At 34.3% G+C, this 20,434-nt stretch overlaps 1 protein-coding gene across 1 annotated transcript; it reads right to left on the reverse strand.

The window, feature by feature from the left end:
• Window positions 1–427: 427 nt before the first annotated feature.
• LOC120491439 (trypsin) lies at window positions 428–4,968 on the reverse strand. The gene is made up of 8 exons (XM_039689280.2): window positions 3,689–4,968; window positions 3,530–3,550; window positions 3,283–3,448; window positions 2,936–3,204; window positions 2,704–2,849; window positions 2,180–2,519; window positions 819–929; window positions 428–694 (listed from the first exon to the last, which is right to left on the reverse strand). Exons 1-8 carry the CDS (start codon window positions 3,735–3,737, stop codon window positions 687–689), a joined length of 1,110 nt encoding a protein of 369 aa, XP_039545214.2. The 5' UTR covers window positions 3,738–4,968; the 3' UTR covers window positions 428–686.
• Between the last annotated feature and the right edge of the window lie 15,466 nt (window positions 4,969–20,434).

Consider the following 20,434-nt stretch of genomic DNA (forward strand, 5'->3'; position numbering starts at 1 on the left):
GTGGGAACTCAATGTGGTTCTCTCAGTTGGCTTGCAACTTTCAACAATAGTTAATAGAAATTTAACATAACAGTCTGATAATACATATAGATTTTTTATGTTTCATCACCTGTTTAGATGGCTATTGAGCAATCATTTTATCACTTAATTACTGTACATCCTTGTAGCTATACACAAGCATGTGGTTTGTACCATGACACCTTTCATAAATTCTCACTACAGAACATGAAATCCACTTTACATCTACCTAAACCCAGCCATCTCCGCCGCCTGATACCTAACCCCACCCCTACCCATCTCCACCCACCCCTTAGATCTGGATCCAACTCCGCCCCCTGGATCTCGTGTACTGCAATGAGGTGCAACTGCCTGTTGGTGTGATTTATGTAACAGCAAAAAATCATTACAAAAGCCACATGATGCTAAGTTTTTATTTAGTCATACAACACAAATTACAAAAGACTTATAATATGAAGTAATGATGATATTATATAATCCATTTGTATAATATTAATTTGTATCCTCGCACACACATTACCATTCATTGCAAATTTTTGTGAAGAAATTCATTTAAATCTAATTCATTCTGTTCTGGTTTAAAATAATAATTTTGAATATCATTTATTTGATGCGAAATGTATAGTGCAGGTGAGCCAATTAGAAGATCTTCAAATCTTCTAGTCCACTTATGCCTCTGCAAAGACAAAGAAAAAAAAAACACACAGAGCTGAAGACTTTTAAGAGTTTAAAGCATGTTTGAATTGTGTTCCAGAACTATGAACAGTTGTTTATATATTTGTCTGTGTATTTCGACTTACTGCATCGCCTTCTATAATCCGGGCAGCATTTTCTTCTACAGTTAGGATTGCAGTGGCAGCGGTTACGGATGTCAAATCTCTCGCCACATCTCCCTAGACAAGACTTTGAGACTACACCAAAAAAGACATTAAAGCAAGCATTATGCAGAGAAGTGATGTTAAAGGGGTCATGACATAATGATAATATTTCTCATATAAGACATATAAGAACAATTTATCGATTTAATCAAGCTCCAAAAATGGCTCATTTTGATATTGCATGATCTGTGAAGTAACATGGGCAAATAGATTTGCATATGATTGCCTTCAGAGCAAGACATTGATGAATATGTCATCGCAAAATAGGCCCCACTGGCATTCAGTCACTTAAAAGGCTGACATTTTCCTACACTGGAAGTGAGCGTTGCGTCAAAAGCAAGTAGAACCCATTATAATCACTAATGCTTGTTACAGTGGATACAGTATACAGATGTGCATTCAGTTTCTGAAATACTACACGCACTTTGTCAACAACAGGACAAATTGAAGAGAGAAAGAACATTGTCTTTGACATGTCCATTTTAAATGGATCGTTTGCATCTATGTACAGACTTTACGGAAGGATCCCAGCATTGGAAACAACTGGATGGTTTATTTTAAAGCTGTCCTGGATCGCGTCAGAGGATTATATTTTTGTTTGGAGCATCTTGTTTTCTATAAAGATGAAGCTGTATAAACTGTAAAAAATATTGTTGGTTTAACTTAAAAAATGATGTAACCTGGCTGCCTTAAAAATTTAAGTGCACTGAAATGGAAAAATTGAGTTAATACAACGAAGGTGATTGGTTTAATCATCAGGAACTTAAAATATTATGTTATCTGAACTACGTAAATTATTTAAGTTGATTTGACAAAAAAAATTATGTTGTGATAACAAATCATGAAAATATTTTTTACAGTGTATTGGACTGTATTGGATCCGACAGTAACTGCATCACACGTCAATGATTTCATAATGCTTTGTCTGAAAATTATTGTTTTATATGGATTATTATATTTTCAAAACACTTAATAGTTTTTTTAATAGTGAGTAGGCGTTGAACCTGTTTCCCATGCAATAACGTTAGCCAATCATGACAATGGTTGTTTACCGAAGGTTGAAAATAATCATTTATCCGTATATATATTTGGTTCTTTTTTTTGTGCAAAACTCTTTATTAACTCTTTATTATTTATAAGTGAACCTTAAGGAACATATTAAAATAAAAAAATAAAAACATGACACCTTTAAAGGTATAGTCAACCCAAATATTTTCTCATTTAGAGAGTGTGTGTGTGTGTGTGTGTGTGTGTGTGTGTGTGTGTGTGTGTGAGAAAGTTACTCTGATTAGGTGGAGGTCTTAGGGTAGTGGTGGTTGTTGTAGTAGTAGAAGTTCTTAAGGGAGTAGAAGGAGGTGATGTAGTAGACATGGTTGAGGTGGTAGAAGTAGGAGATGCAGTAGAAACGGTCGTAGAAACAGGTCGGCATATACTTGAGGGGTTAAAGACGACGAATCCTGGGAGATTCTGGACAATGGTGGTGGAGATCCAACTCTCATACTGTGAAACACGCGTGTAAACACCAGGTGCGTTGGGATCGGCACAGCCATAACCCCAGCTGGTGATACCAGACTGAACCCACACCAAACATTGCTTGCTCACCATTGGACCTCCAGAGTCACCCTGCAGAAACACAGTTATGGGACTAACGTCTAATCAAACATGGCCAGAAATAATCACACACACATGTAAAAAAGAAGCACAGATAGACGTTTGTGTGTCAAGATATATTAGAAAAACACAATGGACTTTCAGACATGAAGCATGTTTTGATGTGCACACTTAATGATCGAGTTGACTGTTGTACCTGGCAGGTGTCTTTGCCTCCCTCCAATAAACCAGCACAGATCATGTTGTTGGTGACAGATCCAGAACCCAGCAGAGTATTACATCGAGTGTTGTCCACGACTGGAACCATAGTTTCCTGCAGAGTCCCAGGAGCAGCTAGGCTCACTGAACAGGGTACACACAAACACACAATTAGTGTTGTTATGAGTAGATGTATGTGTGAACGAATGAGTTTGTATGTGTCCGTATACCTCCAGACTGAACATCTCCCCATCCTGTGATCCAGCTGCTGGTGCCAGAAGGGAAGCTGCTGTCCAGTGCCGCCAGACACACGGGTCTAATATAGTCATTAAAGGTAACGGTGGAGGACAGGCGCAGCAGAGCGATGTCATTGTCATTTGTGTCGCTGTTGAAGGAGGGGTGAATGACGATTGTGACGACATTTCTACTGATTTCATTGGCATTGACTCCCTGCTGTGTCCTCCTTCCCAAGTACACACGGAGACTGGATGCACTGACACTGAAAACAGTCAGAGAATACAGTGAGAAAAGAAAACAACATATTCTACCAATTAATGTTTATTTAGCTGAATTTTACCCGGGTAAACAGTGAGCTGCCGTCAGCACCCATTCATTGTTGATGAGGGATCCTCCGCAAAAATGACCTCCGGTGGAGCTGTGCAGACTGACCTGCCACGGCCACGACCCTTCAGCGGCATCCACACCACCCACGATACGGTTGTTTAGAGGGGCTTGTCCACAAACTATGAGAGAGAAAGAGAGATTGCTCACATGCGCATTTCCGTGATTCATTTGAACATATGAAGAATGAGACAAGCTCTTACCATTCAACTGAGAAAGTGAACCTGCGGTGGAAGAGATGGTTGCACACATTAGTGAGGAATGATTTTATGGAAATCCATCTGCATGTGACATCCTCTATCTAAATAACTGAATTAAATGATCTCACAAAAGAAATGCTGATAAAATACATTAGTCCTTACCTTGAACAGATAAGAGCAGGGCCAAACTGACACACGTCAACCTCCACATCTTTTCAAACCGTCTCGTGTCTTGCAGAATAGATGGAGATGGTGGATCTGGTTCTCTTTGCCTCTCACAAACCCTTTTTATATTCACTTCGTGAGTCTCTGCTTGTCAGTTGTTTAATCACTTTAATGTCCCACTAATCTGTTTTTATAATTATTGTTTGCTCCTCGCCCTGTTTTGACAATGCAGACCTGTTAAACATGTATTCTAGAACTAAACATCTTAAAAGATAAATACATTTTATTTCAGAGATTAAGAAGAGTTTTGTTCATTTCTGTCTTATTTGGGCAGGGTGTTCATGCTATTTAATCACTTGATGCCTTTTGTTCCAACTTAGAATAATTAGTCACTCTAATAGCCTACAGTATATCCAGACAATAATAATAATGTCAAATATATCTATATATATCAATATAATAAATTAAATCAAATATATATAAACAAACTTGCAAACACAGAATATTACTGGAATCTACCAGATATACAAATATATATGGTGATACTTTAATTTAAGGTCCAAGTCTCACTAGTTCCTAATTCAAGGTAAAGGTATATTTATTTTCGTGGCTGCAGGTAAATTTGTTTGGCAGATAAAAGAAAAGAGTTCGGACATCCCAAAACGAACATTAGACCAAACATTTCACATACAATTTTACAAGTACAACTTAAGTAAAACATCATGACACACAGCACCATAGGCTAAGGCTACACATACGTATCCTCTGACTAAATTAACTATCGGATACTAAAACATGTCACTTAGCCTACTCATATTGTTTAAAATCGTAATTGCCACTGGAACAAATATAGCATATATATTACTGGGATATTGGCTGTTTTAGTATTAGTTATTATAAAGCAAACACATTAATGCCTTATTCTACATGACCATATTCCACCTCCCTTAAAACTGTGCATGAATGAGTGCATGAATTCATAACTTCTAGAACTGCCACACGTGGTAATTTTGACCGCTAGATTCCAAACTCTATATATTAATGATAAATACCCAATTGATAAATTAATGCATTTTTTATTAGAAAATCTTTTAAAAACAAAACAACACCAAACTGTACATTTAAACAAGTTTGATTATACATTTATAAATAATAATATCATTAGTATTGTCGCATGTTCACAACGGCTAGGCCTATATTTCCAAATACATTCAATATAACAGGATAATAACAACTAAAAGTATCTTATTTAGATATTCTGTTGACAGTGAGAGAAACCACGGGGAATGTAACAAAAGAATACTGTGAAATTCAGTGCGGTCAAATATGACGTCTATAGCCGGTAAATTTGTTCATTCGTTGTTGTTTTTTTTTTTTTTTTTTTTTTTGCCGTGTAATTTCTAAATGAACATAAGACACTTTTAGGAAAAGTCAGGTACCAGCAGGATTTTATTTTTTCAACAAAGTTATTGCAGATATAAAATTCAAAACGGTCAAAATGATCATCATGGCCGTTTTTGTGTTACAATACTACAGTAAATAACTATGTTACTAAGGAGCTTATTGAGGCAAAAGTCTTAGGCCCCATTTAGACAATCTGAAAAGCAAGTAACATACAAGTAGAATATTTTTCTGGGTTTCTTGATGAATATTTATCATTAGAAAATGGATTGCTTGAATTTGTAAAGCACTATAGTTGCAGCACTCACTGAGTCACCTACCCTCTGATACAGTTTTACAATGACTAAAATTCACAACTACCACACGCTGTTCCTTATGTCACAATTAGTGTATAATAATGTCAATTTTGACTTTCACCAACACCTTTTTTTGTATTTGTCACAAATCCAGATAAACTGGGCTTAGTTTAATTGCTGTGTGAAGATAAATGTCTCTAAATAATCAACTGACATTCTCTCCCATGCTCTGTATTTTATTCTGAGAAAAGAAATTAAACTGCTTATGTAAATGTATATATTTTGGATCATTTTATTATTCAAACATTGCATAAAATAAATGAAAGAGAAACTAAATAGGCTATTTGATCACTTTAACATTTAAAACTTATGCATGTGTATATAGTTTCTATTACATCAGTTTCTATTACTCTCTCTACTACTAGATCTGAGGCCTATTGTGATTTTTTTTATTGTGATTTACATTTACATGATTTGTGTGTAACAAAACATGCTGAATATAACTTTTTTTTAAATCATTGATTTATATCGTAACAGAAGTGTTTCTGTCTTATGTGTAACATCAGGAGCAACCTATCTCACATCTGCTTTAATATTTTTGTTATTTATTATATTTATATTTAACTTTTAATCTTTAAGAAAATCAGTTTCCACTGTTCTTTAAGAATATTCAATTTAATGTTATTGTGTCTTTTTTCCATGCAGAGAATGGTGACTCAGAGCCATTGTTGAAAGGCAAGCAGGTTTGGAAAAAAAATTTGCTTTTGGGCGAGCAAATGATGCTCTTATCTCTTTTGGGTGAACTAACCCATTAAGATTTAACATGAACACCTTGCTCCATTAGACAGAGATTAACAAAAATCTGAAAACGAAACTTGCATTTAAGATACATGTTTAACTGGTCTGCATTGTGAAAACAGGGCAAGGAGCAGAAAATAATAATAAAATGGATTAGTACGACATTAGAGTGATTAGACACACACACAAAAAAATGTTTTTTCGTCAACAGGTTCCACATAACTGGGTTATGTTAAACAAACATAATTTGTTCATGTAACTTCAACATCATGGAATTAAGTCATTTTAAGTGACCTTATCAAAGTAGTCTCAAAGTGATAAAGGCTTCCTGACATGATTCAGGTATTTTGTACATTCATTAATCCATTAATATTTCATTTATTTTAGTAACACATTAAATTTATAGACTATCAAACTATTTGCTAGCAGCATTATCATCTAAAATGCATATAGATTAACATGCAACATCTGAAATTATTTAATCAGCCCACACACAAACAAAATGCTCCACTCTTGGGTAACCTCACAATGGTATAACCCATTGTAATTTAAATGGTTCTAATAATTCCAATGTAATTGAACATTAAACGATTATACACTATCAAGTCTTCCCCTTTTCTCATTTTCTCAAAACATAAAATAACACTTCATTTTAACATTTATTCTTTCTTAATTCAACCATATGCAAAGCATGCTGGGAACTAACAAGCACCACTAGTTTCAGTTAATTCAACAAATCATTTATATAATCCAACACAAGCATATTAAGTAAACTCTTGCATATGCAGATTGAACACAATCAAATTAGGTTTGGGTAAAATCCCAGTTGGCTCGCACTATACTGCTACCCTCTGGATGTAAGAATTTTTTACTTAACACCACTCATATCCAAGGCTTATTTAAATGTCTTTTTGTTGTAGCCTCAATTTCTTGTAGAAAGAGATGTGGTGAGAGATTTGCATGGAGATTTGACATCCGCAACCGTTGCAACTGCAATCATCGCTGCCGCACAAACTGCTGTAGGGATATTGAAAAGTCCAACACAAACAAATGCACATGCAACTGTTTATGGTGCTTACAGTTCTGAAATAAAATTCAAACCACTGAATCAGTAAGTTACTCCAGCAATATCACACAATCTCTATGTTTTTGTGTCTCTCACAATGGGTAACTGGTGGTAACTCTTGGCTTCTACATGGCACAACTCTGTATCTGTTTAAGTGTACATAAATCCTTACAAGCATCAAGTGTAAATAAATAAATACAAGCATCATATGGCTTGTAAATATGGAGGGGTCAAAAATGAATTTGGTATTTAGGATAGGGAATTTTTTATTTAGGATTTGGCATTTAGTCATTTAGCCATTTAGGATTGGGAATTTATTTAAGACTGGGAATTTGGTGTTTAAGATTGAGTGTATGCAGATAAGGAGGCGCGGCCCAAATACTGGAGGCTGGGTTTGAAATTGCTGGTGCGCAGAGGCACCTTATGGACAGCAGAGGGCGCTCCCAGTGCTAAGGACCACACTGGCAGAGCATGCTCTTCAAAGTGAAAGTTGTTGTGCTCTGTTTATAATTAACAATGGCAAAGCCAGAGCTACCATCTTTGTTGAGACAGGCGCTGGACATTCATTTAAAGCATAGTTAGATAGCTATCCTTTGATCACAACTAAATTGTTTTGTGATTAGATGCCATCATATTCTACATTTCAACATTAACCAGTCCATCTTAATTAGTGTTAAGACAGCAGAGCAATCAAATAAAAAGAGGCAGAGGAGAAAAAGGCAAAATCATGTGGCAGGGTACCCCCAGGATTCTCCCATTTGAATTTAAGACTTTTTTTTATATCACCTACAGTATATGAAAATTAATGCCATATAAATGGAAATCTTTATGATTTTTTAGCCCGAGAAAATCATTATTAATGTCATTATATAAATCATAATTTAATAAAACATTTGATTATAATAGGCTACTCACATTTCATATTTATTACACATGTGTTTGCACAAATGATTTTGTAGTTTTGTTTTCACACAGTTCTTAATGCATTGAATATTGTATTGATTTTATGCATAACATAAAATGAATACAATATTCAATGCATTAAGAACTGTGTGAAAACAAAACTACAAAATCATTTGTGCAGTAGGCCTATGAGTTGTTACAATTGGTTTCACCTTGGCTATAAGGCATAATGTCATATAATATCACAATGCAAATGCCAATAGCTTCAGTGATTCGTCCTGTTATGTTTCTAAATCTAAATATTAAATTCCCAAATATGTTTTCTGTTATGTTCCCCAATCTAAATACCAAATTCCCAATCCTAAATCCCTTATTTGCCTAATCCTAAATCCTAAATGACCAAATGCTAATCCTAAATACAAAACGCACAATCCTAAATACCAAATTCATTTTTGACTTAGACTTTTAGTATTCGACTTAGTCTTTGTTTCAAATTTAGACTTTTAGTGTTCACTGAAAACTTTTATTTTTAGATTTTTAGTTTTCAATCTGACCCAATAATCCCTCCATATCTATGGTGTAAAGTCTGTTGCTGTAATAAATTACACCAACAGGGGACGTTGCTTTACAATGGAAAAGTATTACTACAGTCACGTAGAAAAGAATAAACTGATTAAACACAGTATATAAAACTGATGAGTTCCTGATAACTTTGAGGCTGTTTAGATGTTGAGGTACTGCTATCATGAAACACTGGCATGTTCAAATCATTAATGAGTAAATATGTCATTTTACATTAACTTTTGTAAAGCTTTATTTCTAACAAACAGTGACACCCCCCCCCCCAAAAAAAAAAAACAACAACAACATTTTATTATAGTACTGTAGTTGTTGTATTTCAAACTATGAAAATTTCAGCAAAACATAATGACAAGCAATGTTGTTGAACAAATTTCCGAAAACAGCAAATAAAATGTAGTTTTAAGTAGAAATATATCCTTTTCATTTTCATCAGAATAACAAAGCTTTTTTATAGATCTTCATTTTGTCATAATCTTTAAATAGTTGTAACTTTGCTTATTTATTTCCTCATTTGTGCTATATTATTGTAAATCAAGTATGTAGGCATTCTAAAAATAAAATCCCATTTCAATAGCCTACATCTGTTAGGATGTGTAAGTGACAAACTACAGTAGTCAACATTTGAAGTGGATCAAAAACTTTCATCAAAAAATTATACATGAATTACAGCAATACTCATTCTCAGGACAACTTTCATTCACTTTTTTGATCCACTTAAAATGTTGACTAGAGTAACTACTGGAATTTTACACGGAACATCTTATAATAATGTTAAAAAAAATAATACAATAATGATGTTCAATTAATCATGCTGATGATATTGACATTGTAGTAGCCTACCAATCAAACAGTAAAAGCGTACTCACGTTAAGCATTCAATAACAAACGAGGCTAAAAATATTGCTGTTGTATGATTTACAATGTAACTAGGAACAAGGATATAATAAATCACTACGTAATTCACGTACATCTCTTGGAAGGGGGAAGTTCATGCTGTTCAGGATGATGTCATGGTCTATAAGGAAGTCGCAACAAAAATGTGAGAGGTATTCGGGACTTAACAAAGAGGAAAGCATTATTTTTATTTTGTAAAAGGTCTGAAGCTGACTTGATTTTATTACAGGAAACGCACTCTTGTGACTCTGATACAGGGTTCTGGAAAGCTCAATGGGGTAATGTCGCTCACTTTAGTCACGGTTCTAACCATTCTGCAGGTGTTTCAATCCTTGTGCACGGTTTCAAGGGGGATATTTTGGAAGTTGTGCCCTCTAGTGACGGAAGATGGATAATAATAATAGTCAAGCAGGACAATATAGTTTTCATAGTTTGCAATGTATATGGTTTTAATTCACACTGTGACAATAAAAACCTTTTTAACTCCATTACTGGCAAGCTAAGGGATTTAAAAGGAAAATACGCAAATGCCTTTTTAATCCTTTCGGGGGATTTCAATGAATGTCCAAACGAAATAGAGGATAGATACCCACCTAGAGCGGCTCGATCCTCCCAGGGAACCGATTTAATCTCTTCTCTGTGCTCAGATCTATCCTTAACTGATGCTTGGCGTTTTTTTAACCCAGACATCCTAGATTTCACCTGGAGTAATAGATCTCTTACTTTGAAGTCGAGAATTGATTTATTTTTAGTTTCTTCTTCTGCTCTTCAATTTGTTAATGAAGTTAAGCATGTTTATGCACCCCTTTCGGACCATAAGTTAATTATTTTGAAACTAGGCTCCCTCGACCAGCAATCGGGCTTGAGAGGTTATTGGAAGTTTAACAATACTCTTTTGAGTGACGACTCTTTTAATAATTCTGTTAAGCTTCTAGCAAAAGAGATCTTCGAGTTTGACATTAATAATGAACATAAGAAAAAGTGGGAGTACTTCAAGTATAAAGTTAGACAATTGGCTATAAAAAGATCTAAGGAAATAAAGAAAGAAAAATATAATTCTGAACATGTCTTGATGAATAAATTAACTCATTTAATGTCAAAAGGAAATATTAACCCCGAAGAAGGAATTGAAATAAAAGCCATTCAAATTCAGATAGACCAAATATATACAGAAATGGCAAAGGGTGCATTTATTAGGTCAAGGGCTAAGTGGCTGGAAGAGGGTGAAAAGAACACCAATTATTTTTTTGCTTTAGAAAAAAGGAATGCTAAAAGAAATTCTGTAACTGAGCTCTACATTGATGGCACCCTCTCTAAGGATCTTACTCTCATTTCTAAATTTGTTAGCTCGTTTTATGGTAACTTATATCAATCTAATTTTAACAGAGAAGAAAGTGTAAGTTTTGTTGAAAAAATTCAACACAGTATCCCTATTATTAGTGAAGATTATAAAGCTTCCTGTGATGCTGATCTTTCTTTAAATGAAGTTAAAAATTCTTTGTTTGCTATGAAGAAAGGTAAATCTCCCGGGATAGATGGGCTAGGAGCAGAGTTCTATATCCATTTCTGGGAGCTTATTCAACTTCCTTTAATGCACATGTATAGGGAGTGTATTGGTCAAGGGGAAATGACCACAACAATGAAGCAAGGCATTATTTCTTTAATCCCGAAACCTGGTAAAGACCCTCACTTAATCGATAACTGGCGTCCAATCACATTATTAACTATAGATTATAAAATTCTGGCCTCTGTATATGCAAATAGATTAAAATCTGATTTAAATTCAATAATTGCAGAAACTCAAACGGGCTTCATGAAAAACCGCCACATTAGCAATAATATAAGACTCGTTTTAGACTTGCTTGACTATGCTGACAATATTGATTCTGACGCCTTCGCTTTGTTTCTTGATTTTTACAAAGCGTTCGATACAATCGAACACCCTTTTTTAATACAAGCCATCAAAGCATTTGGTTTTGGAAACCGTTTCGTCGACATTGTCAGTATGTTTTATAAAGATATAAACAGTTCTGTTATCATTAATCAAAATACTTCTCCACGATTTCAGATTAATAGGGGGGTTAGACAGGGGTGCAACATTTCTCCCTTTTTATTTATCTTAGTAACTGAACTACTAGCTATACACTTAGTAAAGGAAGTACATTTTGAAGGAATAAAGATTTTTGGAAAGGAAATAAAGATCTCACAGCTGGCGGACGACACCACCATTTTTTTAAGCAATAAGGACCAGTTAAGCATTGTCTTTGAACTGGTGGAGAAATTCTCTTCTGCGTCTGGTTTAAGGCTTAATCGTTCCAAGTGTGAGCTGTTGCCTCTTCATTGTTGTGGTGACTCCGCTATTGATAACATTCCAGTTAAACAGACTGTAAAATATTTAGGTATACATGTATGTAAAAATATTATAGTTAGACAGGACTTAAATTTTTCGAATAGAATACAGAAAACCAAATCAATATTCAATTGCTGGTTACAAAGAGACTTATCTGTTTTAGGTAGAGTATTACTCTCCAAAGCAGAAGGCCTTTCTCGCTTTGTTTATCCGTCCTTGTCTCTTTTTGTAAAGGACTCAATTGCCAATCAAGTCAACAAGACTTTCTTAGATTTCATTTGGAAGAACAAGTCTCATAGGCTTAAAAAAAATGTTCTCTCTAACCCTAAAGAAAAGGGAGGTCTAGAGATTTTGGATTTTATAGATGTAGTCAATACATTCAAAGTTAACTGGTTAAAAAGGTGCATTCAAAATCCTGATTCGATTTTTTTCTTTATTCCAAATTTTATTTTTAATAAACTGGGTGGGCTTTCGTTTCTTTTAAGGTGTAATTTTCTGCCAAATAAATTACCTATCAAATTGTCCAACTTCCACCAACAGTCCCTCTTGGCCTGGAAATTATCTTTCAGTCACAACTTCTCACCACACAAATCTCTTCTTTGGAGCAACAGCGACATTCTTATTAGGAATAAATCAGTATTCTTCCCTAAGTGGTTCGATAGAGGTATTAACCATATACTCTGCTTATTTGATGATTCTGGCTCCATGCTCTCTTATGAACAGTTTATGGTAGCTCACGATTTCCCAGTACCCTTTAAAGAATTTAAATCCATCACTGATGCCATCCCTAGTGGAATCAGACAATTAATGAAATATCATCTGAGCTATGGAAACAAAGATATCAGAGAGTTTTCTCTTATGTTGGATGGGGTAGAACTGTCTGATAAAAAGTGTAATAATAAACACATTCGCCGACATCTGCAAAAGTGTAACTCCATTGTTCCAAGGGGGATGTTTTATTGGAATTCCTTAATAAGTAATGTTAATTGGAAAAAAACATGGTTGATTCCTCACAAATATTGTATCTCTAATAAGGCTAAAGAGGTCCACTTTAAACTTTTACACAATATTTACCCTACAAATTGTTTTGTTGCCAAATTTCTAGACATTGACACATGTTGTACCTTTTGTAAACAGAGCACTGAAACCATTCCTCATTTATTTTTTAATTGTCCAGTTACCAAAAAATTTTGGGATGATTTAGGTATTCATTTTCTCCATTCTCGAAATATAACTCACTCTTTCACCCTGAAAGATATTATCTGTTACTCTTGTTTTCCACAAGATGGCACCCTGGAGTTTGTCATAAACTTTATAATTTTATATGCTAAGTTTTTTATACACAAACAGAAATTTAATAAGTCTTCCCTATATTTTAAGCACTTTATTTTGGAACTTAATTTGCTTCTTAAATCACACGAACTTGTGAAGAACAAGAAGAACAGAAAACTTGTTTCTCAATATTTTGACCTATTCCCCAATTCCTCTTAACATCCTTATTATTTTTCCTCTTTCATTTACTATGTATGTATGTTTCTTTTTGTTGTTGTTATCATTTTTTTTTTCTTTTTCTGTATTTGTTTTGTGTTTGTTTTTTTCTTGCTTCTGATTTTGGTATGGTTTTGTCTGTACAAACGCTTGATTGTATATTGATATTCTTCTTGTTTGTACTAGTTATTGTTATCAATAAAAAAAAAGAAAAAAAAAAAAAAAAAAAAAAAAAAAAAAGACTGCTGGCAAAAAAAAAAAAAAAAAAAGACTGCTGGCAGTCTTGAATTCATTAGAGGGTACACAATTAACTTACTACCAGGACATATTTTACTCAACACAGGTGATAACATTTATTTCTATGGTGAGCATTAATCCGATCTGACATTAATTCCTAAAGCAGTATTTTTCTAGCCTGTGGTTTCTTTAACCTCCAAAGAGTGGAGGAGGCCCAAATTCCAATACCCTCATACTCACCTGCATGCCATCCCTGATATATCTCTCTTCAGTCAAACAAGATTTTTTAGAAAAATAACCTTTCTCTTTGAATTCATATAATGCAAGCGGACCGGTCTCTCAAAAATGACAACACACGAACAACACACGATAACCCCAGTTGACGAACCAATGCCTTCAGAAGCGAAACGATAAGCGTGTGTGAGAGAAAAAAATGTTATTAAGTAATTACAGTAGGCTACTCATGAATTCATTACAAACTGATGGACTAGGCCTACTAATGGGCTCTATGCACGGTGGTATTTCCGGTGAAGGTTTAAGAATGCTCGATAACTTCCGCCGATCGTATAGTCCATAACACCGAGAATTTATATTGAATTTTATACTCGGTTATACTAAAGAAACGTTAATCACAAAAAACAGATAAAACAGACACCCCTTGTTGTGTTTATACTTCTTTTAAAAATTATATTAAATAAACATAACTATACATAAAATTACTTCTATATGTATGAACGTTTCATTTCAAAGACGGGAGGACAGTACATTTTGAAGACTCTGCCATAATCCCGTTTTCCTCGGTTTTCCTCCGCTTTAATCTCCCCAACCGGAGCATCCTTGCATCAAATGCGGAACTTATGCATAGCCTATAGCCCATTAGGCTAATTGCTAAATATTAGTGAAAAGCTGTTAAAGGTTGTCTAAGCGATCCTGAGTGTTGACGTTCGGAATATTTTCAAACAAATCGGAGGCTAGCTAGACCCTCCCTCCTCCGCATCTCATCTCCTTCCCCTCCCTCTTCCGTGCGTCCTGAAGTAATTGTGAACGTGCATTTTTCATATCCTTGTGTGGGTTTGGCGAACATAAGCGTCAATTTAGAATAAAAAAAACATTTTAACGTTACCCACCTGTCCAGCAAAAACAGAGCAACCTGATTGTCGGACTGGAAGCCCTTCTGCCGCCGCCCGCCGGAGTTCTCGCCATCGTTCAAAAGCTTTGCTACCGATGTAAATTCGGAACTTCGCACGTTCTTTATCCGACTCCTTCTTTTTAATTTGTTCTTTAGAACGACGTCTCTTTGGTCGTGTGTCGGCCATTTTTCAAACTTCCCTCTGATCTGATGATACTTCTCTCTCCATCACACACACACACACACACACACCCTTCATGTGCACGGCACGCGCACTAACCCCCAGACCCACCCTCAGATACTTCTTGCCAGTGATTGGCTGGAACACTGTTTGTTAGGTTTCGTGGTCCGGGTAAGACATGATTGTTTTTGTTGCCGTTTTCGGAGCCTGTGGTGTCTACAGAGACCGCGTTTTTTTACAGTGTGTTTAGGGGACAGGCAGCTAGCCGATAGTGAGGAGACGTTTAATGTATGTGACAAAAAATGTTTTGGCCCCACATCGCTTAGACAACCTTTAATAAAAACGCATAATGTGACCCAGTAACTCAAGTGTTATTTTACTATCAATGAAATTTAAGTTTTTTCTTGTAATATATATATATATATATATATATATATATATATATATATATATATATATATATATTTGTCATTTTATTATTTTTATTTCAGTTTTACCTGTTATATATAGGTCTACATCTTTAAACTAAATGAAAATGTGATGTCAAAATTGATCTTATTTCAAGTTACAAAAGTTTTTTAGTTAACTTAACTTTGTGCCATTTAGTGCACTGGCATCCAGATTTACAAATCTGGAAAAGTACAATGGATTAACTGATCCTGATTAAACTTTATGAACTTGGGCCAAAGCACCAATGAAAGCGAAAGCATCATTATCATATTTAGCATATTTCTGATATTCAATTTAGGGTGACCATATTTTGATTACCAAAAACCAAACAGATACTGAAATAGAAATGATATTCGAAGTTTACTCAAAGATGCCTTATTCATTAGTTGGCTATGCCTCCTCTGTATGGATAGAAAATGGTTAAATTACAAGACACAAATTCAGATAGGCTTCTTAGAGGCAACATGTTTTATGACACACACCCTGATATAGGCATAAGCCGTAACGCATAGGTGTAGGCCTGTCACCAATTATATGGACAAAAGCAATGATCTAATAAAGGCTTTTTAACTGTTGTATACACAATTCAATGCCTTGGAGTATTACTTTGATTTCAAGCATAATTATCCCAAGCAACCAAAGAGCACCGAGATTTTACACCCTGTGCAGCACTTCAATTGCATTTTCTGCTGTGATGTATGTTTTATGACACGCTTCAAAAATAATGACTGAAATACTGTCTCTACTGTATTAGAAAAATAGATATAAATAATAAATAACTAAAATACCTCCAAATGAATAAAAAAAATACCTCCAAATGAATAGCCAAAAATAGCTCTCACAAACTTACAAAAACGAACAAACACATAATTATATTTTTAGTTTTCTTCCTCTTTATCTTGTTTTTCTTCCTCACCCCCCTTTTGTGGTTTTCCCCATCTATAGATTTGCCCATCTATACTGTATTTTGCTGTAAAGCTCATCTTTCCCAGCAGTTTTTGAAAACCAGGACATTTTCATTACTTTATAAAAAAACAGCCAGGACGGCCAGGACAGGACGTGAACTTGGTCATCCTAATTTATATTGCATATCTCAGTACGTTTCACTTTGAAATGGCTTAAGGCATTTTTTTTTACAGTCAGTGGCAGTTCCACTTAAAGCTTCAATGTATTTTTGTCATGAAGTTTCTTGAACATCAGAAAGTGACATTTTCATTGTACAATGAACTATTTTATCACAAAAGATCAAGATTTCTCATGATATCACCCTAACAGTGAACCAGTTTCAAAGAAATACAATCCTCTAATAAAATTTGAATCTTGACCCCAACTGAACATATGCCAAAACACATACATTTAAAGTTTAAACATCATACTCAACAAATCTCTAACACTTGCAATGCATATTTACCAAGTATAATTACATTTTGTGGTGTTATAAGCACATCTTAGGTTTACCTCTACATCCTTAAACAGTCAATTCTCTAATTCCTGCAATACTTGTTTCAGCAGTTTTTTTTGTTTCCACATGACGACTTTTAAATTCTTTAGAAATATTCCTCTCATTGTGACTGCTACCAACATACGTCATCTCAAATGTACCCTATTGACATGAGTTCAGTGCATATGGCTTAGAAGAAAAGTGCTTCTCAACAGGATTTCAGGTCCTTTGTATGGTTGTCAACATCTAATATTTTGGACTCACGCTATACTAAAAGGCAAACATTTTTTGTAAAGACCTGAAAATACCCAGATTTTGTTTCTAATTAAACTTACGAGTGATCATTACGTATTCTTTTGTGTTTAGTAAAAACCTGCTATCAGTACTAAACAGAATTGGTATTTAGCAGAAAGATTCATTGCACTAATCAGGTTTAGGAGAGATTACTTGGTATGTTTAGTTTCACAAGGAAGGGGAGGGGTTCAAACACCACACAAATCAAAAGGCAGAAACCACTGGTGTTCAAAAACCTGCCTAGTCACAAGGAATGACACGCGTCTAGTTTTAGAAAAACGGGACGCGTGCCACACCTGGGGGAACAGGCACAGGCCTCGGCAGCAGACGGTATTGAGAAATAACAGACGTTTAGATGTTGAATGAATTATTGCTTAATTTAATTTAAAAATAGCCACCATTATGGTGATTATTGTTGGCTGTAGGCGGGCTCTTGACCTTGACAATTTAAATGAGTTTTTCTCTGGCAGCTTTACCAGTGTGTTTAAAATGCCCAATTGTTGTAGCAAAAAAGCCACATGTAAAGAAAACCAGTGATTAATGCAAATTGATATTGTAATCAATAAAAATTAAAAGTCATGAAAAAATGTTGCAATAGTACACCTATGCTCAAAATATTTTTTGAACGTTTGTGAACTAAGGATTTTCCACAAAGACTACTAATGTAAACTTTGTAATGTACATTTTTCTGCTGCACCCTCTTAAGATTACATGTTAATGCAACTCAACATGGTTAGTTTCAGCTTGTGTATAAAAAGTTAGGGTTCCATGTTAATACAACTCAACATGTTTCAGCTTCAGAAACATGTTGAGTTGTATTAACATGGAACCCTATAGGGCAACGGGTTTCCACGCGATTTCCGAGTAGCCTAAAGTCAACTAATTGGGGTTAAGAGTGTGAATGTACAGACTGAATGTGAACTACCAATAGCCTATTTAGTAGGTGTTGCTGCTGTTACCGTGCTAATATTTATGGTCGATTAGCAGTCATTTAGCAGACACTTTTATCCAAAGCAATATAAAGTTTTCTGAAAATAGAAAAATCCCTATGGAGGAACCAGACCTTCAAGGCAAGAATAGTTATTTTCATTCCCGCAAACTAGCTTTCATTCCCGCCAAAGTTTAGCCATTGTCACACCTGCCCTATTTTTTAAATAAATTTTGGCGTCTGTTCATAATCCAAGAGACTATAAGTAAAAACAAAATATACCTTTTGGAATGCCACATTTTTAAAGTCACTGTTTTATGAGTGACAGAGTGTCATTAATGGGTGATAATGGTTGATATGTTAGAATAAGTTCTTGAGATATACATTTTAAATGTTTTAGCCTATTAATTTGTTTGTTGAATTGCAATATCTGTCAAACGTTTTAAATGTAGAGATTTTAATAAGTACTGTATTTTTGGTGATTCTTTAAGTGGTACACACACACAAACTTTATATTTATGGGGACAAAAGACTTCAGTTATTCTTGTTATTGTGCTCTTGTTAAGTTATTGTGCCCTTGAAAAAAGTACTTCAATAAAGAATAATCTGATTCACAAACAACAAAGTAATTCTATGTTTGACGTGTCTTATAGGATTCTACAGTCTCCTCTGAAGCCTTTTGATCTCTGATTTATGAGCACATTTTAAGACAATTCGATGTTTGGCTGATAGAAGGCTTACTCTAAGGCCAACTTTCAGGATTCTGTATTCTTTATGTTGCCGGATCTTAAGATATGTGATGTCACCTCTATGTTAGAGGTGAGAGAAATGAAGGGGAACCTGAGAGCCAGACTGATCACGTCTGCACAAACAAATTTTTTTTAAAGAGATCCAAGACACTGTAAAGCGCATATATAATTATACATTGTAATTATATACTATATATATATATATATATATATATATATATATATATACATACATACACACATGTCTCTATTTTTTGTGTTTATTTAAAATTAGACAAATCTGATATTATTTTAATCTACAATCTGTTGTTTAACAATTGATATAGTTCTTTAATGCTTCGCTAAATAGCAGAAGAGCAGGGTTTAAACCCCAGTTGTGCAGTTGGGATATTGTAACACTGCTATCATAAATGCTATCATATTCTACACTTTTATGGATTCTTGAGAAAACATGAGAAACATGTAGATAAAGACTGAGAGTCAATGTTTTTATTAATTAGACATTATTCATTATTATTTTGTTTTGAAATCTGCGGTATAGCTGTGTTTTCTGGTGTGTTTGTCGTCAAACTCAAAATTAAGTTTATTTTTAATTATTAAAAAAGTGACTATTATGAAAAAGTTAATAATTTTATTTTATCAAGAAAATATTTTGGTTTGACTTGTATATATTTTTGATTAGATGAGATAGCGTTTTAAGCTGTCATATGGTGATGTTACAATGTGCCCCTCACGTTACACGTATCCAAGCTATGGGGCATGTTGTCACATTTCACTTCCATTCTAAATCAAGAAAGTATACACTGTATTAATAAAACAAAACCACATAATTGTAGACATGCGAGAAATTAATGCGGGAAAAAATGTATACTCTAAACCCTAAGTAGATTTACACAAAATTTGACAGTCAAAAAGTGTTAGGTTGTGCCCCGCTCTCTCGTACATAATAATTAAATAACATAACTAAAAGAACAGGTTTTTAATATAAAAAGTAGTTTATTTATCTGAAAAAAGGTAATTTATTCATGTGGTTGCAAAGTGAAATTTTCCACATCATTACTCCACTCTTCTGTCACATGATTATTCAGAAATCATTCTAATGTTTTGATTTGCTGCTTAAGAAACAATTTTTTTTTTATTACAAACAATGCTGAAAACAGCTGTGCTGCTCAACAATTTTGTAGAAATGGTGATTTTTGCACTATACTGAACATAATATAATAGTTGGCCTATATATAATTTAATGATAGCTATAATTTATTAACGTTTTATAATAATTGATTCATTTTGTTATACTGAATTACAACTCAAATATTAATGTTTTATTAATATCCATTTCTGATAATCCCAGGTTGATACGGTCACGCAGGGTAGTTCTAGGAGAAATAGTTAGACAGAAATAGCTACAGATTTCGTTCCCACAACACGTCTCGTTACCTCGACAAAAGGATCTCTTGGTCATGACATACAGTATTATCACATTTACTTTAAATTTATAGTTAAAATCTAGACTAAAGATATCTTTAAAGCATTCACATAAACCATCTCATTGTTCT

Source organism: Pimephales promelas, chromosome 8 (genome assembly GCF_988280905.1).
Source record: "Pimephales promelas chromosome 8, fPimPro1.hap1.1, whole genome shotgun sequence".
In the NCBI taxonomy this organism is placed as follows: Eukaryota; Metazoa; Chordata; class Actinopteri; order Cypriniformes; family Leuciscidae; genus Pimephales; species Pimephales promelas.

What these genes read in the sequence shown, in the direction of transcription:
- LOC120491439 (XM_039689280.2), bottom strand. Translation starts at nt 3,737, where the DNA reads ATGTGGAGGTTGACGTGTGTCAGTTTGGCCCTGCTCTTATCTGTTCAA. An exon ending in CCTGCTCTTATCTGTTCAAG is followed by an intron (nt 3,551 to 3,688) that starts GTAAGGACTAAT and finishes CTTCCACCGCAG; the next exon opens with GTTCACTTTCTCAGTTGAAT. An exon ending in GGGAGATGTTCAGTCTGGAG is followed by an intron (nt 2,850 to 2,935) that starts GTATACGGACAC and finishes TACCCTGTTCAG; the next exon opens with TGAGCCTAGCTGCTCCTGGG.